A 27,349-nucleotide genomic window follows, 5' to 3' on the forward strand; every position below is an offset into this window, starting at 1 on the left:
AGAGTAGCATAGAGTGTGATGGCATAGAGTAATAGAGTGCCGTGGCATAGAGTGCAGAGGTGCAGAGTAGATTAGAATGACGTACAGTGTATTGATGTAGAGTGCCGTGGCATAGAGTGCAGAGGTGCAGAGTAAAGTGCACTAGCATAAAGTATATTAGTTTAGATTGCAGTGGAGTACAGTGCAGTGTTGCAGAGTGGCATAGAGTAGAGTTGTGTGGACTAGATTGGTGTTGCCTAGACTGGAGGGGTATAGCGTGCAGAGCGCAGTGGTGTACAGAGGCGTAAAGTGCATTGGCATAGAGTAGAGTGATACAGAGTAGAGTAGAGAGGCATAGTGTGAAGTACCATAGAGTGCAGTGGCATAATGTGGAGTGGTTCAGAATGGAGAAGAGTGCAGAGCAGTAGCATTGAGCGGTGTAAAGTGGAGTGATGCAGAGTAGGGTGCAGTGGTGTGGAGTGGTGCAGAGCAGAGTGGAGTGGAGTATGCATGGTGAGGTAACACACTGCCATTACACGCAACACATTTTTGATTGAAATGATCATTACATTTGCACAGACATACAGTTTTTCAAATCAAACTATACTGTGCACAGACGATGATGTGTCGAAATTGCATCACCTAATGCAATGATTTGTTCTAATCATATAAAGGTATTTGTTTACAGCACTGTTCAGAATTAACAAAAAAGTGCTTCATTTGTACTCCTAATTCTGATATATTCTGTTGCCATGTGATAGAAAAAAAACTCTTTCCTAACCCCAGTATCCAGCAAGATTGTTGCATAAATCCTCTCACTTTGAAGTCAGAGAAAGAAAATTAAACACTGAGGGCCAGATGTAGCAAAGTTTTTGCATGTCGCAAACAGCGAATTTCGGTGTTTGTGACGTGCAATAACCACATCGCGATGCCCAATCCCTGTTTTGTGAGTCGGTAACCTGGTTACCGACTCGCAAAATGGGACTGTGAGTCGCAATTAGGAAGGGGTGTTCCCTTTCCTAATTGCGAGTCGCAGCGCGATGCTGCATTGCTTTGTGACCGCGAACGCGGTCACAAAGCAATCGCAGTTACCACCAGTGTCACACTGGTGGTAACCCATTTACAAAAGGGAAGGGGTCCCCATGGGACCCCTTCCCCTCTGTGAATGGCATGGAAAACATTTTTTCAGAGCAGGCAGTGGTCCTATGGAAAGTAACAAAATGCAAGTTACAAACCACAAGGCCAATGACAAGCAACAGGCGGAATTCATTCCCAAAGAAGCTCTATGAATGTCCTTAAAGTGACAGCCATGAGATACTTTGTGGAGAAAGTCCAGTATTTTAGTCCAGTCCGTATCTTGCAGAGGTGTGGCCACATCAGTTACCCAGGTAGTGTGACGAGAAGACCTGGAGTGGTTTTCATGTTGCAGGAAAGATCTGTACACCCATTCTATCAGTTTGCCACCAGTTCCAATGGTGTAGAGCTTCTGGCACACCTCTTGTAGGGTTACTTCTAGGTGGCAGACATGAAATAGGGCATTTAATGATTATTTAAGGTGGTTCTAAGTAAGGAGTTGACCGCGGTGATGATGGTAGTCTGTCACAAGGGTTTGGAAATTTAGTAGCTCGCTGTCCAAAAACAAATCCCTCAATTTTAAGACACCTGCAGCATGCCACTGATGGAGTTGCTCTGAGCACAGCCGTCCTGTACGAGTGGAAAGGCATAGCAAAAATAGTGCAGGAGCACAGGGTTTCTTTGTGTCAGTGAGTTTACAGGTTCTAGCAAGGCAAGAGGAAGCGGTGCATGATAACCCCGGATGGTGATTCGTAGAATGGTCAGTAGGAAACAATAAGCAGTGCGTTAAGCCTTCCTTAAAAGTCTTTACTGATAAACCCCATCTATGCAGGGAGGTGGGCAGAAAGCCAGCTCGCCACCCATTGGACCCTTGGAGCTGAATAATAGCATTCTAAGTCCAGAAGACCTAATCCACCCGCAATCACATGTAGCCTTACAGTGGAAAGAGCTACCTGACGGCGCCGCAGTGACCAAATCAGATGTGTATCATGTCTGAAGAAGGAATGAAGGACGAGTAGGAGAAAGTTTGCAAAATAATACTATCATTGGGGTAGCACACCATCTTCACTAGTGCCACGTGGCCCACTACAGAAAGCAGAAGAGAAGACCAAAAAGCAAACTGGGTTTGGAGGGACCGTGACGCTCTGCTGAGATTTCCATCCTCCAAATCAGTGGGAGAATGGTAGATATTAATCACTAGGTATCAAAAGGTAACTGGTTCCCAGTTCACTTTGAGATTGAATTGTATATAAAGGGAAAACAGTGCCATATGTTAAAGAAACACTAATTACATTTTAAAATTCTTACTTTTTGTTTGTGCAGTTTACATCCCAAATATTTTGAAGATTCTATATGTACTTGACACTTAGGGATAACCCAGATCACTAGTTTGGCTTTTGCTCAATTTCAAAATCATTTAAAGACATGAACAAAGTGGACAATTGCCTTGCACAACCTTGCAAGGGGTCTGGCCCCTGTTCACCCTTCACAAGCACAAACCGCGGACCATTGCACCAGAAGAGTTTGCCAAGGTGGATGGGTGTTGCTTGTTCAACCCCTTGAGTGCCTCTTCTGTTTCTCTCCTGTCTGCAGGGACAACTCCCCAGGTACCCAATACCTGCTGATAGTCTTGGAGGACCCATCTTGTCTGATTTTAGGAATTGTCCCACCTTGTTCTTCTCTTCCCTATTTATTCAGTTCATAGCGTCAACCCTTTGAATCACTTGCCGTGGATCTTGCGTTTGATCTTGATTTTATCCTCCTCTTTTATTATCTTTGATTGGTAGTCCGGGCTCCCATCTCTGAGACATACACTCTAGTGCTGTGAGACTACAGACAAGTTGAGGGTACCTCACATCCTGACATTAGGTGTGAGAATGTCGCCCACACCATCTGCCCTGCCTCATTACATTTGTTTAGGTTGAAAGTCCTTGGGGGGTTGGGGTGAGCCAGATATTTTTGTTAAATTTGTTTAAAGTAGCATAAGGTTAATTACCCCAGTGTTTCCCAAACCAGCGGTTTTAAAATGTTCAGAAACATAATTAAAATGTTCCTGTTTCTTTCTCTTCAAGAAAGATTGGGTAGATTTGGGTAGGGGTGATGGCCTTGGTGATTGGCTAACGCTACTGAACAAGGACTAATTTGACACCTGAATGTAGCATACCAGGAGGCAATCACAAAATGACCACAGTGAATAAATAGTGCTATGTTAAAAAAGAGTAAATAAATGCACTGACAACATAGTGATGCATTGAATCTCTTGGGTGTGTCTGTAAAACCGACGTTTGTTCTTGAATTTTTGTCCTGTATTTTGACCCTTTGCCTGAATTTTGACCCTTTGTCCTGAATTTTTTATAGTCCTGTCCAGAATTTGCCTCAATGCCAGGTGGTCACCCTACTGTCTATACTGATCATATATTGAAACACGGAAAAGGAACTGCTCATAATTTTAAAATCATTTTAAAACTTCCTGAAGGTGGCGCTGTTGAATCTATACCATTACAGCTGGTTATCGGCTGCAAACTAAGAGAAATACATTTACCTATTGAAAACAGCAAAATAGTGAAGTTAAATATTTCAGTTAAGGCTTCTTGATTCACCCAAGCCAAATGCCCATGCCAGTAGTACACAGTCATGAGTTAACGCTCACTACTAGTGCACAGTCTGTTTTAAGTAATCATTGAAGACAGACTGCCATAACAAGTTACGTTAGTTGCTGAAGGAATCACGCAGGTCTTGACCATGCAACATTCTGGGAGACCGAATGCCACCAGTCCCATTGGCGACAGAACCTTTGCAATAGGAACTATAGGACAGCCCCGTGCTTCTCGAAGTAGGTTGAACGACTGAAGCCTTTGGCTGAAAGGGACTATTCAAAGGCCCCTCCCGTATATGTTTCTGTATGTGTGAGTATGCTATGTGTTGTGGGATGATAATAGCTCTCAGCAGACAGGTAACATTGTGTGTTGACGGGACCTAAACATAGTGCGTGGGTTACAAGGTTCGTCAGAGTCCCATGCTATTTAGAACTGAGCCTTAGCCAACCATGTAGTTTAAATCAGGCTCAAATCTGCTTTGACTTGCCCTTCTTTAAATGATCTCAAAGACTGCTCGTGAATGCTTATGGAACAATCATGCAAGTTTCTCCTTCACTTCTTTGCTCCCTGTTCCTAAGTAGAAAATGCCTTTAAGCTAGCAACTTTAAAAAAAGAAAATAAAGCTCTTGAGTAATGGTAAAAACCCCTAAGTAACAACAATCCGTTATATTTTTCCTACAGTGTTTAAAGTATAGTTTAGTTTATATGTAAATTTTTTAAACAAGGCATTACTTTTCTTTTTTAAATGACAGCAATAAAATCATGTAATATAAGACAAAATACATTGCTTCTTGTAAAATTACTGACCTTTAATATCTTCTCACTTTTCTAGTGACATAATACACTTTTCAGCAATCGGTCTTATGAGTTATTATGTGAGTTATTATGTCACTATAAACGTATAATTCACAGCAAGTGCCTAGGCCAAGCCCCCATGGGCTTACCTGTGATCGTCCTCTGACTGTCAAGGCCCTTTCGACCTGGCTCCTGCGCCTCGAGACACCTGCCTCACTCTCCTGCTCTTGCTTGCCTTATAGCGTCATTAGCTTTTCTGCTATATCTTTTTGCCTTATGTTCTTTTTCCTCTTGTCACCTATCCGCCATCTCTTTTCCTTTGTGCTCTTTTGCCTCTGGTACCTTTGTGCCATCTCCTTGTACCTTTTTGCCTTTATTACCTTTGTGCCATGTCTTTGTCCTTCTGCCTCGTGCTGTGTGACTGCTTGTCACATCTGTGCCATCTCTTTTGCCTTGTGCTGTTCTTACTCGTTACCTTTTTGTGCAATGTGTTTTGCCTTGTGCTCTTATGCCGTATTTGTCAGGTTTTGTGCCATCTCTTTGTGACTCCTCCTCTTTGTGCCCTTCCGGTGCTTATTTTTCCGCATCCTACCCTTGTACTCTCCTGCTCCTGCTGAGCCCCACCGTCTGTCCCCTGTACTCCTCCCTCTCTCAGATCCTACTTATTGGCAGCCTCAGCACAAACGCATATGGGACGTGCCACAGACATGCCAAAAACAAGCCTGTCTGCCCCTGGTGGTACTCACTAGTGTTCCTCCAGTCTCACAACACTAGACACCAATCTCCACACTGCTGCTGCATCACACTACACAGAAGGAGCCTACTCTTGCACCCATGTAAAGTAACTCACCAACCAAACAATCCCTGGCAACACACACCCACCCTATACCAATCACGTCACCTACTCCCACTATTGAACTTGCTCCCCAAGACATACTATCATGGGTGCTCCTCAACACACTCTTATTCAGCAAGTGTGCCCTGGAAGTCTGGGACCTTCTGCATGATGATGCACCAGACATCCTCTTCCTTACAGAAAAAATGAGGCGATCAAATGCACAACAGACACTGAGAATGTGACCCCCCTCCCTTCATGGGGCACCTGCATTTTAAAGTCTGAATCTGGGCTAACTTCACCCTGAATGGAACCCTAAACAACCGACCAACTGAACCGCGAGCAAGCTTCACCTCACCATTGACTGCAAAGCCTACATCCTCCTTGGTAACCTCAATTTCCACCCGGCAGGCTGAATGAACCCCAACTCAGTTGCACTTTTTGAAAGCCTAGTAAACCTCACTGTTACAACTTGTCACCGGACATGACCCACACACTCCATGGAACACACCTTAGACCCTATCTTTGCTTCCTTCAATGGCATTAAGGTCACTAGAGCCATGCCTCTGACCTGGACCAACCACAGCATTGTCAACTTCCAGATCAACACCCTCGGCCTCAAAAAATCCACCACTATAGTCTGGCCAGCCGCAGCTGGAACAGCATCACGGAATCAGGCTGGTCCTATACTATATGCATGAACTGGCCCAACCCCACCGGTAACCTAGCCACCGACATCAATTATTTTGTAAGTGAATCACAGACAGTGCCAACACCACGCCACCCTGCAAACATAACCAGCAGAAGAGAACCCGGAAGTGGGGTAAACAGATGAACTCTGACCATCCAAGCAATACTGGAAACAGCTAGAACAGAAATGGAGAACCAGTCAGAAACCGAAAAAACCACCTTCAAAGCAGCCCCAAGATGTTGCAAAACAAAGAAACCGCATATAACACAGCTCCTACAGCAGGAAAGAAATGTTCACTATCGTTAAGAACTTTGCCTCACCAGCATCCACCACCAACAGCATCATCCTCTCTCAAGACCTATGTGACAACTTATTGGAATTCTTCAGCATTAAAAACAAAACTGTGAACAGCAACTTTGACCCTCAGTCGAACCCCAGCAGCCTCATCTCCAACCTACACAAAGATAGCTCAGGAAATGCCATGACTATTTGGAATTCAATCAACATGGAAGAAACAGCCAACATCATTAGTACCATCCACTCTGGGGTCCCAATGGACCCTTGCCACCACCCCATCTACAACATGGGCACCTCCTCTGTCAGCGAAGCACTCACTTGGACCCTGAACACCTCCATCAACACTGCCATCTTCCCAGAAGCCTGGAAGCTTGCAGCAGTCAACATACTACTAAAAAGCCTCCAGCAGACCCCATCCAGCTAGCAAAATATTGCCCGATCTCCCTACTACTGTGCTCAACCAAGGTCATGGAAAAAGTAATCAACATGCGACTCACCACCCACCTCAATCTACACCATCTCCTGACTTCACTCATTCAGGTTGCAGCCCCGATCACAGAACGGAGAGAGCCCTCTTTACAGCAACTCATGAAGTGAGAATGATTTTGGTCTGAGGGAAAACATCTGCTCTTATCCTGATCAACCTCTCAGCAGTATTTGACACAGTCTTGCACTCCAACCTGATCAGAAGACTTCATGAGGTGGAATCCAAGCTCCCACTCTCAACTCGATTTGGTGCGTTCTAACTGGAAGAACCCAGGAAGTTACCTTGAGTCCCTACACATTGGAAGCCAGAAACTACAACCATGGAGTTCCCCAAGGATCTTTTCTAAATCTGACCTCATTCTACATCTCCATGACTCCACTGGCTGACTTCATCAGGTCACACAGCATTAACATTCTCTCCTATTCATACGAAACACAACTGATACTCGCCCTTATGGACAAGACACCTGTGACAAGAAACAACTTTGCATTTTGTATGACTGGGTAGCCATCAGGGTGAGCTCCAAGAGCCTCAAGCTCAACTTGGACAAGAACGAGGTTGTGATTATTTGGAAAGAAGACCTCTTTGTGGGACTCCATCTGGTGGCCAGCAGACCTAGGACCCACTCCTACCCCCACTACCCATGCTAGATAGCCAGGAATCATCATAGACAACAAACTTAACATGACAGCCTAGGTCAACTCTGTGACCTTAACTTGTTTCCACATCCTTAGGATGCTGCAAAAAATCTTCTAGTGGCTACCAGTGAACACCAAGAAATGATACAGAGGTACTTAACTTGACTATTGAAACACAGCCTACGCCGGAATAACCAAATAGATCCTGACCAGACTCCAGACAATGGAAGTGCAAGACTTGTCTGCAACCTACCTTGCTGCTCCCAAATCACACACCTCAGAGAACTGCACTGGCTCCTCATAAACAAACCCACTCAATTCAAACTCCTCACACACATTCAGAGCATTACAAAACATCAGCCCGACATATCTAAAAAAACGCACATACTTCCACCATCCCTCCAGGCACCACTGGTCAGCCAGACTCCCACTTGTACATGTACCCTGCATGCACAAAAGCAGAGCAGGAGGCCACACCTTTTCGTCCTCTCACCCAAAGCATTAAAGACCTCCCACAGAACATCAGAGCCTCTTCACTGCTTCTTGTATTCCGCAAGAAACTGAAGACCTGGCTCTTCGAATAAACTCCTTGGGGTCCTCTGCCTACCCTCCTGCGAAGTGCAAACTCAACATAACACAGTATTCGTTCTTCGTCTCTCGCTCTCTCTATCTCGTGCCCACACCCTCTCTTCCACCTGCACACACGTAGGTAGAAGAGAGAGCGGGTGTACAAAAGGTGTACAGGGCATACTGAAATTAAACTGACACGTGGGAAAGTAATCTAGAGCACAACCTCAGAAGGGAACTCCTTGGCGACTAGAGTCATTTTGATATGGACTGTGTAATAACATATGCATGTGCTACGTGTATTACTGCTTCCTGCCTTAGGTATTATTGAGACTGTTCCTACCGTGTCAGAAGGAACTTGGGGCCATGTGTACGAGCACATTTTCCCATAGACACAGAATGGGCAAAACTGCTTGCTACGTCTGGCCCTTGGTTAGATCTGACAGTCAATAAAAGACACACACGTGATCTATGTTTTGTAAATTATGTTTCGAGCACTGGTATAACTACAGTTTTGTGAAAAATGGAGCGAATTTCTCCCAGACAGAAGTCTTTTTAGCTGTTCTCTTACTCATTGTCATTACTCGGATCTATATTGCTTCATATTTGTTTTTCCGTGTGTGGTAACATTGCCAATAATAAAGCTTTGTTGTTAAATTGATCTCTCAATAGTGGCATATGTGTTTTTCAAATCCTAAAAATAACTAAATGAAAAAGTAAATTTTCAGTCGAAAGGCGTGTTACGTTGTTTATTGAATAAATATGCTATGGTAAATATAGCTTAGATGCGGTTACCGTTCTATTCTAATAGTTCATGTGTTGCGAATAAGGAAGTACTGACATTATGAACCTCCCTGGTTCTAACGAGCTCCCTGACTTTGTATAATTGCACACTGTAGTTTGTGTTTTTGCATCAAGATGCAGCGCCACACCGTGGATTCGGAGAAGAATGCAAGTGAGATGTCTTCAAAAGTATTAAATCCTTCTTTTAACACAGCTTGCCCAGGTACAGTAAACCGATTGACGTGTGTGATTGGCCTGGAATCTCTTGATTTGTCTTATTGATTATTATATTGCACAGCTATACACTTGTAGTAGGCATATTTATGTTCAATTAGTTCTATAATGTTTACCAGACTCTTTTTTTAATATCATCTTTAAATAGTGGATGCAAGTCAACAAGCAAACATGGAAAGTAGGAACGAGGGGAAAAAAACAGTACTTGCAATAATTTAAACCGCGAGATGGAAACTGTTACTTGTGTCTCTCTGAAGATGAAACACCACATAATTTGACATTTTATTTTGGTTTGATTCACTGATTTATTTGCTCCTAAGCCGCGCCTATCCCATGTGTACACGTGTTATTTTATTGTGTGTTTGGTTCTCAACTCATCATTATCATCAGCTGGTTTAATCAACAGACGTGACAACACACAGTGCCACCGTGAGTCACAGACGCACACGGTAAAGAGTTGATATCGATCGGGAAGCACCTTATGTAGGGTGACCAGATTTTGAGGATCAAAAACCGGGACAGGTCAGACATAAAAGAAGGACTAACGACTTTACTCACTTTTATATCTGGCCTGTCCCGTTTTTTTGCATAGCTTTGTGAATGTGTACCAATACATGTGTGTTTATATATATTTATATATATACATATATATAGATATATATACACACACACACACATATATATATACACACACACACACACACATTTACAAGACTACATATTTAAAATTAGCTGTGACTTGACCTCCCACCCTGCACCCCCAGCCCGCCCCCACCCACCACTCTCTGCTCCCCACTCCGTCTCTCGGAGCAGACAGAGGATTGTGTTAACTGACAGTAACAGATAAATTACTTTAATTATTTTATACTTTGTAGGTGTCTTTAACGTATGCTTCCCTAGATGATCTGACCTTTGTCCCAAAAACTGGGACATTTATTTAAAATTAAGAGAAGCATCGGGACACCTGGACAGGCTTCTAAAAACCGGGAGTGGCCGGGGAAATCCGCTATGTCTGGTCACCCCAATCGTGTGAGCTGGGACCACCTCCACACAGTGGTTTGCTAGCCCATTTGTGGAGTCTTTGAAAAGTGTAAATCCAGGTCTTTAAGTAGGATGAAAATACTGGGGGGTCTCTTAGTGGGACATGGCCAATGTAATTAGGAGCTTGGCTTAAAACATGTAAGCAAAATATCTGTGTTTAGCATACTGTGCCGCCCGACTGGTATTTTGATGCTTCTTTCTGTCATTGAATCCAATTATATAATGCAACAAGTAACATTATACCTACAATAAGCCAGGGCTATTGGCTTTGTCAATGGTTGTTAGTTGCATGAGAGAAATAAGCAACAACAATGGCTTTGTTGTATAAAATATTGAAAATGCCTCAGTTCTGAAAAGATGAGGCTGTGAAAGAACTATAATGAGTCTTGTTACATCAAAGGCAGCACAGGGTAGTACTGCTCCAGAGATAAGATTTTTTTACACCCTCAGAGGAGAAAAAAATGAGAGACTGATGGGTCACTGTCTCAGCCCCTGTTTTTTAAAACTGCCAGTGCTGAGCTCTGGCAGGACCCAGCCCACTTAAAGCCCTGTGCATATCTGTTATGGATTTTGCCACCTCCCTGAATGCATCTTCAGAAATCCTTATTCTTGTTCTTTTAGACAGGTAATGAGTAGCTGCGTAAGTACAAATCCAAGCCCCTCATAGCTCCATCCCTGTCTAATGTCCCTCTGTGGTGCTCAGGCAGTGCCAGCCTCAAAAAGCCTCACTACTCTCACACGGTGAAAACAAGCTTTGGCAAAGCCAATATGTCTGGCGGTATCTGCTAGCCTTTTAACAATTCTTGTTTTGTTTTGTCAGGTCCTTTCCTAAATGTTACTGTTTGGGAAACTGCTGGGAGATTGCAAATCTGAAATAAAAGTTGACAAAAGATATGTAATTCATAGTGAAGTCAGTCAGAGGCTGAAATGGGTTGATGTGTTGTCCTTTGATGCATGCTCTAGTGGGTTGGAGAAAAATGGGAATGACCCAACAACAGACAAATGGATTAAGTGTGGCCCTATAAGTATATAGGAAATCTTTAAAAAAGCACTACAATTAACTATGTCATACCCATAACTTTAGTAAAAGCTAAAGGCCTTGACAATGTAGGGTGTTATGATCATCAGATGTGATAGGATATCTTACAGTTTTTACATTTGTTTTCCAGAGAGTAAACGTAAGCCAGAGGTTTTGTGAGAGAATGGGCAGTAACATCTGGGACACAGCCATGGATGTTTCCAAAAGAGACTTTGGCCAATTGCCAGGTGCGGCTGTTCCTTGCAGACCACAGAGAGAGACGGCTCCACAGCATATCTTTCTGACCAGAGGTTGAGGGAAAGTTTCTGGATATGCTCAGTGTCAGAAATTCACTCTTCAACAAGCAAATTGATGAAGTCCTCCAGGGTTTTAAAACAGATACTGCATGTTCTTACTATCCCTGGAACCGCAATGCCTTTATTCTTCTTACTTGTAAGGGGGCAGACTCCATGTTCATTTCAGAGGAGATAATCAGTACTACAGCTATCAACCACAACAGCAGCCAAATTAACAACAAGGAATATTGCATGCATCAATCCACAAGACACAAAGAGACTTCCCAGTCCCAGTCCCACAAGACAGAGTAGAGACTCTGACCCTGATTACGAGCAGAGGTACTATTTATCGTGTCCTATAAATAACAATACGACAGAGCATGTTGTTTATTGGGTGTGCTAAATAGCACCTATTACGAGTTTCTGGGGAATAACATGCAGAGTTTGTTGTTTAACGCACCAAAATCCACACAATACAGTAAATACTGTAAACCTTTCTCCAGTTAAAAATTCAGCAGGCTTAACCTGCCGAAATTGAACAAAGGTTGACATTTTGAACGCATCTAATAATTATTGGCTGCGTTAAATACAACCAAACTCTTAACTCCAAACGCTGACTGACCACAAGCAGCAGCACCCATTTTCTCATGCTAGTATGTTGCAAAAGTTCACAACAGATTCAAGAGTATAAAGAAACCACCTTGGGCAATTGTAAATTAGACATTACTGTGGGCTAACACAAAAAACACCACAGAATCAAGGAGAAGCAACATTTATGCACCTACTTGTGCTTCTAAATGCAGTCACAGACAATATGCTGAAAAACCAAAAGAACAGATTTTAACATAACAGAAGACTACAGAGGCAGAGATCCACTTTGCAATGCTTTATTTGGACAACAGCTGACCCTTATTACCTTGGTCGAAACTAAAGAACAGATGATTTGATCACAGCTCATCACATTTGATGGATGTATCCTGAGCATGGGTACTAGGGCGTCTCTATCCTGGCAGGGTGACTGCAGAAATATTCTAGGAAATGCAGTGCGCTGCTGAGCAGAATCATGATCTTTCACTCATCAAAACAGTTGTTCTTTGGTTTCAACCATAATAATAATAATGGTCTCATTGTACCCAAACAAAGCATTTCAGTGTGGATCCCTACATCCAAAGAGCAGAAAATACACTTTCCGCAGAGAGCATGCCAGAAACAATAGCACTTTATGCATGAGATGCACTTCAGAACTTTTGCAGGGCAATGAAATTTAGGAGCTGTCATATCATATCACCGGGTAATGTTGTCCCTATATGCAGGGAATAACTGAAGCCAAAGTGGGATTTTACTCATAAAAGCTTGCCATTCGATCAGAAGTGTGAATCTATGAAAGATCAGATGCTGTAAAAGAAAAAGGACTTACTTGGAAATGAATTTTTCTATCATTTATTCCTTACATAGATTCACTTGCCATTTGTATAGGGATCTGTTGCATTTTCCCTACACAGCTGTACCTAAGCTATGATTGTATCACGGGGAGTTCAGTCCTAAGCATGTTCACTTCTTTGGATGAAGTTTGAGCATTCACTATGCAATTAACTTCCAATAGACAATGCTTTATTACGGTCAATACCAGCTCGAGGACAGTGAATGATTCAACCACTTGAATCTATAAAAGATAACTATGCTGGAGATCTTTAGTTAAAGGGAGGTAAGTAACTTGGGTCTACGGCAGGATGACTCTTGCACGAGGCAGAAGTGTGCAAAACTAAATCTCAGGCTTTTGGCAAAGCAGGGCCCGGGGCATTCTATCTCACTATGGACACACCTCATCTTTTAAGTTCAATCTCCCCTATTTCCGCCAAGCCTTTAAAAACATGGTTGTAGTTTGGTTTGAATGTAATCTGCGTACTGAAATTCTGCTGTTTTTCAGAACTGATTTTACCAGTTTATTTTGGAAATTGGTTTTGTATTCTGCATATAGCTCAAAATTCAGTAGCCTTTCTAATTGCTGGCCTCTCGAAAACAAGCCACACATTTCCTATTCATCTTATCCAAACAATTACTACAACAAGGTAGTTATATATATTCAGTTGATGCATGTTGTTATAATCCTGTAATGACAAAAACTACCAATTGCCATCTTCAACTAAAACCTGTACCATCATTCCATCCACATATCGTTGATAGCACAGTCTGAGTTCAGTCTTTCAAACAGTTTTTACCGTTCCCTGCCTAACCCTCCAAAGTCAGATGCAATATTATGGGGCATATTTATACTCCGTTTGCGCCGGAATTGCGTCGGTTTTTTTTACGCAATTTCGACGCAAAACTAACTCCATATTTATACTTTGGCGTTAGACGCGTCTAGCGCCAAAGTCCATGGAGTTAGCGTCATTTTTTAGCGTGGACACCTACTTTGCGTTAATTATATGCAAGGTAGGCGTTCCCGTCTAAAAAATCGACTCCGAGGCATGTGCGTCGGATTTATACTCCCGGGCAAAATTCACGCCCGGGAGTGGGCGGGTCAAAAAAAATGACGTACGGACGCTTTTGCGCCGTTTTTTAGCACCTGCAAAAGGCAGGCGTTAAGGAACCTGTGGGCTCTGAAGGAGCCCAGAGGTGCCCTCCCATGCCCCCAGGGACACCCCCTGTCACCCTTGCCCACCCCAGGAGGACACCCAAGGCTGGAGGGACCCATCCCAGGGACATTAAGGTAAGTTCAGGTAAGTGTTTTTTTTTATTTTTTTGGGGGGCATAGGGGGGCCTGATTTGTGCCCCCCTACATGCCACTATGCCCAATGACCATGCCAGGGGACAAAAGTCCCCTGGGCATGGCCATTGGGCAAGGGGGCATGACTCCTGTCTTTGCTAAGACAGGAGTCATTTCTATGGGGGTTGGGAGTGAAAAGAAATGGCGCAAATCGGGTTGAGGCGAAAAAATTGCCTCAACCTGACTTGCCCCATTTCTTGACGCCCAAACCCCATATCCCCCTACGCCGGCGCTGCCTGGTGTACGTCGTTTTTTTCCACGCACACCAGGCAGCGCCGGCGGGTAACGCCGGCTAACGTCATTGATTAAATACGGCGCCCGCATGGTGCTTCAGAATGGCGTTAGCCAGCGCAAATTTTTTTGACGCAAAACTGCGTTAGCGCAGTTTTGCGTCAAAAAATATAAATATGGCCCTATATCTTTTGGGCTCCATCCGTCACTTTTCGCTACAGAAACCTAATGTGCTACCTTGCTTCGTCAATCCATTCTAGGTAAAAATGCAGAGGAAAACTACATCCCTCCTAATGTGGAAAGGTTTGGTCCTTAGACCATACGCAGTACCCTGGGTTTGTGACTCCAGAACCCACTGCTCACAACCAGGCCTAGGAGAAGTTTAAATTACGCTTGTGTAATTCAGCTAATTTTGAGAATTTGGTGTTGATGTCGCGTAATTATGCTGCAGTTACTGGAAAAATTATAGTGCGAGAACAAAGCAAGCAACCGGAAAGAAAGCTGCTGTTGGTCAGGGAGTTGTGTTTTCCAAAGTATTTTTTTAGTTAAATGCATTCTCACATCAACAAATGAAGCAAGGACACATTTTGTGCTAAAATATAGTGTTAAATAATCGATTTGCATTTCACATAATTATGTGTTATTTCACATAATTTTCCCCAAGTTTCATGTAATGATTTGAAAGTGAATTACGCAAACCTTGTACATCTTTACTCATGGCCTTAGGTAATGCAATAATGAATTCTGTCACTGTGTGCTGGTTTCAGACAAGCATTTCAGTTCCCAATGCTACAGAGTCACAGTGCAGTACCTATGGCCATGTACTGTTTCTTGTCTTCAACTTATTTTAACTTTCCAAAGAGGGTCTGCCTTTCTGTGTTCCACTGCATCCCTCCTGCAGTTGAAGATGATCTCCAACCTTCCTTTTTACTAACCAACAATTTTAATTCTGCTGCATCTAATCTGCGAGTAGCTGAGAATTCCTCACATGACATGATAACTCCAGAGGCAACCTTTTTTAGTCATGACCATCCAATTAGATTGCTGAGATCCATGGATCCATTCATATTCTGGAGAGATCGAAATGGCTGATGCAATAAAATGCTCCCTTGCTCAGTCAGATTTGAATACTGTTAAACCTTTCATCCTTAGCGTGGTCTCCCTTAACCTTTTGCCTCTGTTTTCCAGGTTGTTGATGTGTGCTGGACTCTGTTTTTGCTGTTTTTGTTACTCTGGGTACTTTACCACTGCTAACCAGTGCTAAAGTGCAAGTGCTCCTTTATAAAATGTGCATCTAATTGGCTTATCCATGATTGCCATATTTGATTTACTAGTAAGTCCCAAGTAGAGTGCAATAGAGGTGCCCAGGGCCTGTAAACCAAATGCTACTAGTGGGCCTGCAGCACTGGTTGTGCCACCTACATAAGTAGCTCTGTAATCATGTCTCAGACCTGCCACTGCAGTGTCTGTGCGTGCAGTTTTAACTGTAAATTCGACTTGGCAAGTGTACCCACTTGCCAGACCTAAACCTTCCCTTTTCTTACATGTAAGGCACCCCTGAGGTATGCCCTAGGTAGCCCAAAGGGCAGGGTGCAGTGTATGGTTACGTTATGCATATAGTAATGTGTTTTATATGTCCTGACAATGAAATATTGCTAAATTTGTTTTTCACAGTTGCAAGGCCTGTCTCTTTCATAGGTTAACATGGGGGCTACCTCTAAATATGATTAAAGTCAAGATTCCCTTTGGAAGTGGATAGACATATGGAGTTTGGGGTCTCTGAGCTCACAGTTTAAAAATACATCTTTTAGTAAAGTTGATTTTAAGATTGTGTGTTTGAAAATGCCACTTTTAGAAAGTGAGCATTTTCTTGCTTATACCATTCTGTGAATCTGCCTGTTTGTGGATTCCCTGTCTGGGTCAGTCTGACAGTTGGGCTGGTTGTACCTCTTACTAGACAATGACACAAAGGGAGCTGGGGTATAGTCTGCATTTCCCGATGAGCCATCTGTGCTAGGAGGCAGGGGAGGAGTGGTCACTCACACCTGAAAGGGCTGTGTCTGCCCTCACACAATGTAGTCTCCAACCCCTTGGTGAGTGTCTGGGGCCTGGCCTGGGCAAGGCAGGATTTCAGATTCAAGAGAGACTTTGCTTTGAAGTAGGCCTACTTCAAAGGAGAAAATGGTTATAAGAAGGGCACCCAAAACCACAGACTTTAGAACACTTCTGGAAACCAAGAGGAACCTCTGCCTGGAGAAGAGCTGAAGAGCTGAGGAAGGAGAGCTGCCCTGCCTGTGACTGTGCTTTGTAGAGCTATCCTGCAATTTCTGCTTCTGTCAGAGTAAGAGGGCAAAGACTGGACTTTGTTTGCCTTCCATCTTGTGAAGATCTCCAAGGGCTTGTTTTAGAGCTTGCTTCCTGTTGTTTGAAGTCTCAAGGACAGCAAAGACTTCTCTCTGCCAGCACCTGGAGTCTCTGGAGAGACTCCTACTCTGCCCTGTGGTGCCCATCCAGTTCCTGGGACCCTGAAAGGAGAAGCTGGCAGCCTAAGAGGAAGAAATCCACACACAGAATGCCGTGCGGGGAAAAGATCGAAGCAACTCCGATTTGTGGCTGGGAAACCGATGTGGCGCCAGCTTCGTGGCTGAAAATCGAAGCTCGCCTGTAACGCGACCAAAGAATCGATGCACAGAGCTGGAGAAACAACGCATAGCATCGCTGACGGATGCTGGTAAGATCGCAACCCGCGCTGCGTGGTTTTCGGATCATAGTGTGGCTGGATTTCCGAAGCAAACACCGCTGGGCGTGTCAAAACAACGCAATGCCTGCCCGGACCCGAGAGTGCTGACCAGATAGACGCATCGCTCTCCTGCAGAGAGAAGAAATGACGGGCCCGACCCGGCGAAAGGAGAAACGATACAAGGTCTCACTTGTGAGTGAAATCGACACATCACAAGCCCGGGGTTATTTTTGCCGCACCCAAGGTACATTTTCACGCTAACAGTGTTAGTGTGTGTTTAAAACTACATGAAGACTCTTTTTGCTTTTTAATTGATAACTTGAGTTGTGTATTGTGGATTTTTGTCATTTTGGTCTTGTTTTGTTTAGATAAATATTTCCTATTTTTCTAAACCTGTGTTGTGTCATTTTGTAGTGTTTTCATTAAGTTACTGTGTGTGTTGGTACAAATACTTTACACCTAGTACTCTGAAGTTAAACCTACTGCTCGTGCCAAGCCACCAAGGGGGTAAGCAAGGGTTAGCTGAGGGTGATTCTCTTTTACCCTGACTAGAGTGAGGGTCCTTGCTTGGACAGGTGGTAACCTGACTGCCAACCAAAGACCCCATTTCTAACAAATACGTTTCACAAAATCTCCCTCAGATGGTGTACCTACTGGTAATGGGCAAATTAATATTTTGAATTTGCAGGAAATAAACCATTAAAGGTAACACAACTCCTTCTTGTAATCCATATAGCCAATTTTATTTATTTATTTAGTTAAGATATTTATTGAGCGCAACTGTCCCCTTAGAGGTATCCTGGTGCCAAATCCAATAACCGAACATCAGATGGGAATGCTGAAAACACATAAAAGAATCAGAGGAAAAAGCCAGGTTTTCAAAGGGCCTTAAACACAATACAGAGGGCTTTAAAGACTATTCTTTGCCTGATGGGAAGCCAATGGAGTTCCTTCAGTGCTTCTGAAGCAGATGATCTCCTAGGCCTATCCAGAGCCAGCTTGGCTGCTACAACCTCAAATCGATATAGTCTTTGCAGTAAGAAGTCATGGGCACCTAAAAGGCATGCATTACAGTAGTTAAACCTGCTCAGGATCACGCTACGTATGACCAGAGATTTGCCAGATGGAGGTAGTAAAGGGAGGAGTTTTCACAAGTCCGGTAAAACTGAAAAACAAGTCCCAGCTACTTTAATAACATGGGCTTCCAATAATAGTTTACTGTCAAAGGTCACCCCTAAATTGCGGACAGAGTCTGATGGGGAGAACCCTTCTAGTGTAGGAAGAGGCCAAAACTTGGTTGGGAGACTGAAAAGAACTTTGTTGGCTGAGCAGCATAAAAGCTCAGTTTGTCTCGTTAAATTTCAAGGAATTGGCGTTCAGCCAAGTAACAATGTCTTTCATACAAATGTGAAAGATCATGGTCTCTGCCTGGTAGTCACTGTCCAATGACAAAATTAATTGGGTGTCATCGGCATAATTAACTACTCAGATGTTATGAGTTTTAATAAGGGTCACCAGGGGTCCCGTATAGAGAATGAACAAGATAGGGCTAAGAGCCGACCCCTGGGGGACATCATTTAACATCCTTGAAGGCAGACGGGAAGGAGAACAACGGCCTGGCTTTGCTCCGACATATAGGATTGCAACCAATTCAATGCAACGCCTCTTATTCCGGCTAAGGTGAGTCTTTCTAAGGGAATATTGTGATTTACTGTGTTGAATGCAGCAGGAAGATCTTGTAAGATCAAAATAGCTGATCTTCCATCATTGACTAGCATTCAAAGCTCATCCTTGGCCATAAGGGAGAGTTGTATCAGTTCCATGACCAGCCCTAAAGCCGAACTGTTCCCTTTGAAGTAGAGTGTTATGTTCAAAATAGTGAGACTGAATCTTACTAATATGGCATTCCAATATTTTTACTGGAAAAAGCAACAAGGAAATTGGCCCATTGTTGCCGGGAATAGCTGGTTATAAAGAAGGTTTTTTCAAAATAGGGGTGACAGTAGCTTTTTTCCAAATCTGTAGGACTATGCCAGTATCCAGAGATTGGTTACAAATTTGATGTAGTAAAGGAAATTATTCTTCTGCCAGATCTTTCCAAATCCTATTAGAGAGCGGATCAAGGGTAGACCCTAAAGATATAGGATTAGCCAGGGAATAAGATACTAAACAGTTGTACACCAATCTACGAAAACAGCATATTATTTGTAATGTTTTATTTTAGGGCCAAGTTTAGTGCAATTCTGTTCAGCAGTTTTTGCTGTAGAAGAGAGCAGAAAATCCTACTAGATTTAATGTACGAATTGTTACTTTTAGACCCCGTCCCCGCAAATAGCATATCCCCATGTCACAATGGAAGACCTCAGTTACAGACGTTTAAGGGGTTTTATGGAAGAGGGCTGGCAGAGTCCTTCCCTATTAGGTGCACAATTCAAAAGGCCTGTGCCCGCAATGTAAAATCAGCTTCCATCAATGGCCAGTCTCTGCATAACCTGGCTTAAAGTGGGAGCAGCCATCCTTAGTTAATGTGTGGTGGTACACCTAGACATGTACATTGCAGGGAGAGCATGATGCTTTGCTGAAGAACATCAGCAAAACATGGAGCATCTCCAGTGGACACAGATTGTTTAGGCCCCTGGGAAAAACATTTTGTGGCAGGCCAAACAGCGTTGAAGTGAGGGAAGGTTGCATTGTTGTCATTTGCATGCAATTACCTCTTTCCCCTCCCTAATTGTTTGTCTTAAGTTATTCAAATTCTTCCTTTTATTATATTTGCACACTATACTGTAGAAAAATACCATTATTGTCCATGGAATTGAGTTCCCATATGTACATACTTGAAAGCAGCAAACCTTGAGGTGAAACTGAGGGAAAGTTGGAGTTTGAGAAGCTTGGAAAATGAGCAGTTTCAGTACTGTCCACTGCAGCGAAAGCTGTCCAAGTCTGTTTGCATCTGACTGCAAGGAGAGCAAGTACTTGCAACTGCATGGCTTTGGAGTGTGAGGAGGTGGGGATTCCCAGAGGACAACACCACACCCTAAGCTGGAGGAATCAACACTGAAGTATGCTGGGTTGCCTCGAGCCAGAGATTGGGAGGGTGGCTGGTACTCAACTAAATAGAGGTGGACTCACTGTCCTAACTTAGTGATGGTGGATCAGTTGGCAGTGAGAAGAGTGGAGTCTCTCTTTAAAGGTCGAGAGATGAATGCCATTCTTGCACACCTGGGCATCAATCAATAAGAAAGGGAAAACGTTTAGGATTTGAAAGTGACAGCCAGTCCCTTAGTAGAATAGAAACGAAAGGGCGGTAAGGGGCCATAACCCTGGGCAGTCCTGGTGACCCACCTGAACCAGAGAGGGAGCTTCAGACCATGTGTTTCTTCCTTTCCAGATTGACCAAGAACAATTTAAGAATGCAGAGTTTAGACTGATGGGGTCAGTTCAGTAGCACGTGCTGACTTTCTACAAGTATTTGTACTAAAGACTATTATATACAGGGATTTTAAATAATAAACCTCAATACGGTCACTATAAAAAAGTACCAATCGCATTCTAAAGGATGGTCAAACAATTTGCTGAATAGCACCTCTAGGTGATCAGTGCACTTAAAAAGAGGTTTTGATTCTGGCCCATGCCAAGACAACCTTGACGTGACAGGCAACTTCTTTCCTTTTTGACCCATTTTTGTTCTCACAAAACAGCTTAGAACAGGGCAAAGCTTTATTCCTTTGAAATTATGGCCTGTACATTGCATGTCCGTTCTGTATTTTATTTACTCTACTTCTTTATTTGTAAGAGATAGCTTCTCAAGAATCCACATCACAAAATTATTTTTCCTTCAGGGATTCACATCACAAAATTCTCCTTCCTTCACATGAAATTTTCTACTTATGTCAGAGGACAGAGTAACTGCCAGACTCTGCTGAAAATGGAATTGGACATGTGATGTGTAGAAGATCTTGAAGCTTCTTGTATGCTGTGTTGTCATGTGTATAGGGCAATTGCTGTTCCACAAGATTTGTGGATCCAGATAAGAGTACAAGACATTTCTACATTGTGCCTTTCCCAGATTTGAGCCTTTACATTTCTATACTTTCTAAGGAGCATTTTTTTTTTACAAACTAGATTGATCATATTTTCTTCCGCTGAAACGTTCACAGTTTTTCCTTTCTTTATTTAATTAGTGGCTCATAATTTGTACAGAGATATGAGTCTCCAGGTAGGTGGGTACTTTGGATGGATATCTCTTCTTTCTGCATCATAAAGGGATTATGATATTAGCCTTTCCTTACAGATACATGAGGAACATGTGTAACAATGAGAGCTCTTCCTGCTTAACAGTGAAGGATCTGAAACATTTGAATCCTAAATGACATATCCTGAGACAATCTGCATTTCTACAATTTGTAGTGCTTTTCTTTGTGCAAATTTGGGACCCATAAAGCACTATCTAATGAACTGAAATCCACAGCTGAGGCAAGTCATCAAATTAATAGATTTAAATAACACGAAGCACATTAGGCTCCACTAGGGAGACAGAGAGTGGTTACGTTTTCAAACCCTAAAGGTTTATTAAAGGTTAAAAGGTTTGCAAATTCAAAATCATCATATTAGTGTAAATCAATAATGAATACATGTAATAATTATGAGGTTCAAATCAATCAAAGTCATATAAAGAAGAGAGTCTCTTACTCTGCTCTAAACTGTCAAGAAAAATGTCTGAACTTTGTGTACATTGCACTAGCTTAAATCACACAATTCTAGCATTTGCTACACCTACACATGGGGGGTGATTCTGACCGCGGCGGACGGCGGTCCCCGCCCGCCACGCGGTTCCCGCCGAAAGACCGCTCCGCGGTCAAAAGACCGCGGCGGTCATTCTGGCTTTCCCACTGGGCTGGCGGGCGACCGCCGAAAGTCCGCCCGCCAGCCCAGCGGGAAACACCCTTCCCACGAGGACGCCGGCTCAGAATTGAGCCGGCGGTGTGGGAAGGTGCGACGGGTGCAGTTGCACCCGTTGCGAATTTCAGTGTCTGCTAGGCAGACACTGAAATTCTTTTTGGGGCCCTCTTACGGGGGCCCCTGCAGTGCCCATGCCATTGGCATGGGCACTGCAGGGGCCCCCAGGGGCCCCGCGGCACCCCCTACCGCCATCCTGTTCCCGGCGGGAGAACCGCCAGGAACTGGATGGCGGTAGGGGGTGTCAGAATCCCCATGGCGGCGGAGCGCGCTCCGCCGCCATGGAGGATTCTCAAGGGCAGCGGAAAGTTGGCGGGACACCGGCAACTTTCCGTTTCTGGCCGCGGCTGAACCGCCGCGGTCAGAATGCCCAGCGGTGCACCGCCAGCCTGTTGGCGGTGCTACCGCCGACCTCCGCCATGGCGGTAATTACCGCCAGGGTCAGAATGACCCCCATAGTTCCCATAAAATGCTCCATTCAAGTTAAAGCATACAGGTACAATCTAGGGCTAATTGGTTTCTCTGGATACTACATAATGCAGGTTCTCTAAGCATCCTTCAAACATAGAGTTATCAGTAACAAATGAGCTACATTGCATCAGTCTGTACTATGCAGGTGTACTGTAGCAACTGATTAGGACATTCTAAAATTATAATGTAAAGGAACACATTTCTCATGAGAAAGAAATCAAAGACACATTGAGGTCACTAATTGTGAGTTCAACGTCTAGAAATAAAATACACACAACATGAAACAATATGACTCCCAAACGTTAGCCATTTGAAAATGCAGGTCTACGTTAGCTATGGGCAAGCTGAACATGAATAATACAGTAATAGCAATTGTGCATTTACATGTATAGCAATTGTGCGTTTACATGTTCATTTTGATGAAATGCAAAACATTTAATATGAAAAAACCCTATAGTTCTCTAGCTGAGTACACTGCACTGTTTTCACTACTGTTTGATTTCAGGTATGAGTGATAGAATTTGTCTCACTGCCTGGCAAGTGGCTCTTTGTTAGTAATGTGCCCCCAAGACCTTGCCAAGTATTTGAGTTATATTTGTCTCTCCAGGGCATCTTATACCTGTAGGAGGGCAGGCAATACACTCATATGGAATGTAATTGAGATATACATTATAGGGAACCAGAGTTGCAGAAAGTTAACTTTTTCTTTCTGTGCCTGCAGTGGGACATATTTGGGAGATATCCTGTGTCATAGCCTCTTTCAAGTCTGATAAAAAATCATTCTTTTTGTCGGACTAGGCGGCCAAAAAGCAAATGTTGCCCAATAGCCAGAGGCAATAATGGGGTGGATAGGAAACCAAAAGAAGGCACTTGGCTGAAAAAAGCAAAAACCATTGCCCCTAACTTTGATTCGGCTGTTCTCGACAAGTAAGGATAAACATTAATATGGCATTCAACTTTATTCATGCATTCGTTGTTTACATTTACAGGTAAGGAGCTTGCACTTGATGGCACCCAGCAGTTATTCACTGAAGAGCACACCACCTTCGGAAATGATGAGGTGAACCTTGAAGAATGCCCTGCTGTGTATGTCCCAGCAGAGAACTTTGCACCCTACCTTTCCTCAGGCGTCCTACAAGCACATATCCCACTGAATTTAAGTTCTGCAGCTGAAAGCAACGAGTGATCCATATATTTAGCATTATAAAATTGTAGTGCCTTTTGTATAGAACATTTTCATTTTGAATGTAAGAAAGCAAAAGTAGTCCACAGACCAATAAGAGTTAGTGTTCATTGTTTACCCTGCGGCTCAGCAAATTATTTCAGATACTCGCCTATGTCAAAAACAATATAGCTTCTTTCAGGAGAACATTAAATGAAACACATTATTTGGAAAAATTTATGTGAACTACTGAAGTTGATGGGGCAAGGCCGAATGTTGCCTACCATGCCTCCCCGGGCAGTACAAGTCATTCACGCATGCGTAGATTTCTACCTTTGATATGATATGGCTGCTTCCTGACCAGAATCCTGTGAAAGGGAATGACATCACGCATTTCGGAAGCCAACGCTAAACCTCAACATTCTCCACCTGATTCGTAAATCTGTAAATTTACACCTGCAGATTTACTCCTCCACAGGGTAAAGAATTAAAACATTTTGGTATTACTTATCTTTAGAGATATAATATTGGAAAGTTGTGCCAGTCACAGGTGACATGCTTCAGAAAAACATTTGTGAATTCCATTCTATACCTGTGCATTGCCATTAACGCCTGTAAGATTATACATATTGTGCAGTTACAACAGCAGAAATCTCAATGCATTTGAACAATTGCAGTCTTAGTTTCCTCATTGGGTTAATTACTTTTCCTTCTGGAGAAACCCTTTCCCCTACAGCCATATAAGGTTTCATGTGATCCATTCGCCTTCCCACTCTGGAAAGAGATTTACTCCTGCTCTTGGCAGTAGCAAATCTCTGACCTTTCCAGGATGGGAAAGGATCAGGCTGGAGTTTGAGAGTGTCCATAGTCTGACGTGTTTGTGTGAAGGTTCACAATATTTCGAGGCTGAACACGCCTTGAAACATCCACTCCCTACCCCTTGAGTGGAATTTACTCCTGCATAATTTTGCAGTGTCGTGAGACAATATTACATTGGATTAACAAGATGTATGGGTATAACGTCAACTTTTGTGTATTCCTTGCAAACAGATCCTACCATTTGTGCTCATTATGGGCCATATGTACGAACACATTTTCCCATTGACACAGAATGGGAAAAACCCTTTGCTACATCTGGCCCTATATATTATCTGGGGTTGCAGATGTTCTTTAGTTCTGGTTCTCTGTGTCTGCATTTCTAATATTCCCCATAAAAGCACTTACTGTATGCAAGTAGTGCACAGTAGAGTTTCAAACTATCACTATTGTTTACATGAAAATAACATTCACATTCACTTAAATTTATTGCTAGCTGACAGACTTGTTCTAGGTCAAAAATTGAAATATAATCAGAGCCACTGGAATTATGCAATGGGGGGAGAGCCAAATTATTCTTCAGAGTTTGCTAAATTATGGGCGGGAAAGGCAAATTATGCGTTGTAATATGGTGCCGTTTTTGACAGTATTACTGCATTATTTATGCCTTTTTTACATGTTAACACTGTCTGGGCAAAAGTTCCACCCCATTGTCAACAGTTTAACACTCAAATACAGCAATAGGAAGTTATAAGTTGAGCAGTCGAGTTTGCGAAAGGCTTTCACTGCACAGCAACACATTCCATTTTTAGTCATTTTTGGTCCATTTGCGATAGAAACATTTTTTTGGGTAAAATCTGCAAATCGTGCAACAGATGTTGGATTATGTGGCAAATTTTATAAATCCATAATCATTTGGAAAATGCCGTGAACGCAGAACCACCTAATTCCAGTGGCCCTGAATATAATGCCATTAAGCAGTAAATCAATGCTTTGCACCCACCTTTCATCGGATGATATAGAGTGTAAGCATACTTTCAGTTTTGTCTATGTGGGTTTTGTGTATCTGCTCACACGGATCACCATTCCGACTGCTTAGTAACCCTGGGAGATAAAAATGCCTGGGTAAATACCTATTGTGCCCACAGCAAGCTTAGTCCTGATTCCAAGTTCTGCTGGTCAGTTTGAGGTTAGTTTAGCTGTATTGGAAGATCGTATAATGGAAAATCATAGGTGTGAAAAATGGCTGCACAATTGTGAACTCTGGCTTCGAGTGCAAACCATGTCGCTGTTCTTATGGCTTTGAGACTGAGGCTGAGAGAGGGAAAAGGATCAAACTGAGAAAAAGGCGACCAGTAGAACTGAGGAGAAAAATGAGAAGCAGTATGCAACATTTGCAAGTTTCAAAAGGCCATAACATTAAAAGTAAATCTCCAGCTCGAGTTAATAATTCTGAGATTAAAGATAGATGTGTTATGTCACTGAGGTGTTTTAATCACTGTAATTATACGTTAGCTTTAATTTCTTGAATGGCACTGGAGTCTTTCTTAGAATCATGCACTACTTTGAGATGGTTCTAGTGGCAATGGCAATGCAGCTTAATCGGCAATTAACATGTGGCCCTTCTTAGAAGAGATAGGTGAATGTAAAATGATTGTCATCAGCTAGTTTCATCTTTAGTCCCGAAAGGGATACAATGTTCAAATTACCATTGTACTTGATGCCCAGGTTATGATGTTGTTTTAAATAACAGTCTTGATCTTTATATGGGTAAATTAAAAATAAATACAGATTTACTTACAGAAGATTTCCATGACGACCACATCATATGAGCAGAATAAATCTCTTTCTTGTGCAATGTAGATAAAAAATGCGCTAGACCATTTAAATGAGTCAGAACATTATCTACTGTTACTCTACACCCAGCGCCTTGCAACCAATCAATGGGTAGCTTAACTTTGTCGTAAAAGTTGGTAAGTATTTGAAAATATAACATTGTACTCTTCTTACCCTCACATATGATACCAAACGTCTTCCCAAGTTATCAATTCTATAACCCTATACTCTACCAGACGAATACAACAAAAGGGTAGCCTCGTTACCACGAAAACCGAGCAGAATCGTCCCAAACCTGGAGGAAGTTGACCATTACAGAGGAGACTGAGTTAAGTTTTCTGAAATGTTTTAGATCACTTATCTACCGTCTTATGCTGTCTTTTATAGTTCATGTGATGGAAGAGGGCACCTGGTTCATGTCTCCCAAAGAATTGGAGAAATAACAGTCAGAAAAACTCTTCTGAGAGAGAGTCTTATTCCTGGAAATTCAGGAGTAGTCACACCTTTGTTAGGAGGAAGAAACAACTATTGCCAGTATTTTATTTTTAGAAAATTAGGCCCTCATTACAACTTTGACGGGCGGCGGAGGCCGCCCGCCAAAGTTGCGCCGCAGGAATACCGCACCGCGGTCTGAAGACCGCGGCCGGCATTCCAAGTTTTCCCCTGGGCTGGCGGGCGGCCGCCGAAAGGCCGCCCGCCAGCCCAGGGGAAAACGACCTTCCCACCATGAAGCCGGCTCGTAATCGAGCCGGCGGAGTGGGAAGGTGCGACGGGTGCTACTGCACCCGTCGCGTATTTCACTGTCTGCTATGCAGACAGTGAAATACAAGCGGGGCCCTCTTACGGGGGCCCCTGCAGTGCCCATGCCATTGGCATGGGCACTGCAGGGGCCCCCAGGGGCCCCGCGACTCCCCCTCCCGCCATCCGGTTCCCGGCGGGAGAACCGCCAGGAACTGGATGGCGGGAGGGGGAGTCGGAATCCCCAAGTCGGCGCAGCAAGCTGCGCCGGCTTGGAGGATTCCTTGGGGGCAGTGG

The 27,349-nt window shown here is 43.2% G+C and overlaps 1 protein-coding gene across 3 annotated transcripts in view; it reads left to right on the forward strand.

The window, feature by feature from the left end:
* HSF4 (heat shock transcription factor 4) overlaps nt 1–26,283 on the forward strand; it is a 356,190-nt gene extending 329,907 nt beyond the window's left edge. The window contains exons 11-12 of one of the 3 annotated variants that reach the window (XM_069216203.1): nt 8,879–8,966; nt 23,490–26,283. In XM_069216203.1, coding sequence (XP_069072304.1) covers nt 8,879–8,966; nt 23,490–23,686 — 285 coding nt within the window. In that variant the 3' untranslated portion in view covers nt 23,687–26,283. Of the gene's footprint in view, nt 1–8,859; nt 8,967–23,489 lie in introns of all 3 variants that reach the window. The other 2 variants (XM_069216205.1, XM_069216204.1) reach the window with 2 other exon arrangements.
* The last annotated feature ends 1,066 nt before the right edge of the window (nt 26,284–27,349 follow it).

The sequence above is a fragment of the Pleurodeles waltl genome, chromosome 12, assembly GCF_031143425.1.
Source record: "Pleurodeles waltl isolate 20211129_DDA chromosome 12, aPleWal1.hap1.20221129, whole genome shotgun sequence".
Taxonomy (NCBI): Eukaryota; Metazoa; Chordata; class Amphibia; order Caudata; family Salamandridae; genus Pleurodeles; species Pleurodeles waltl.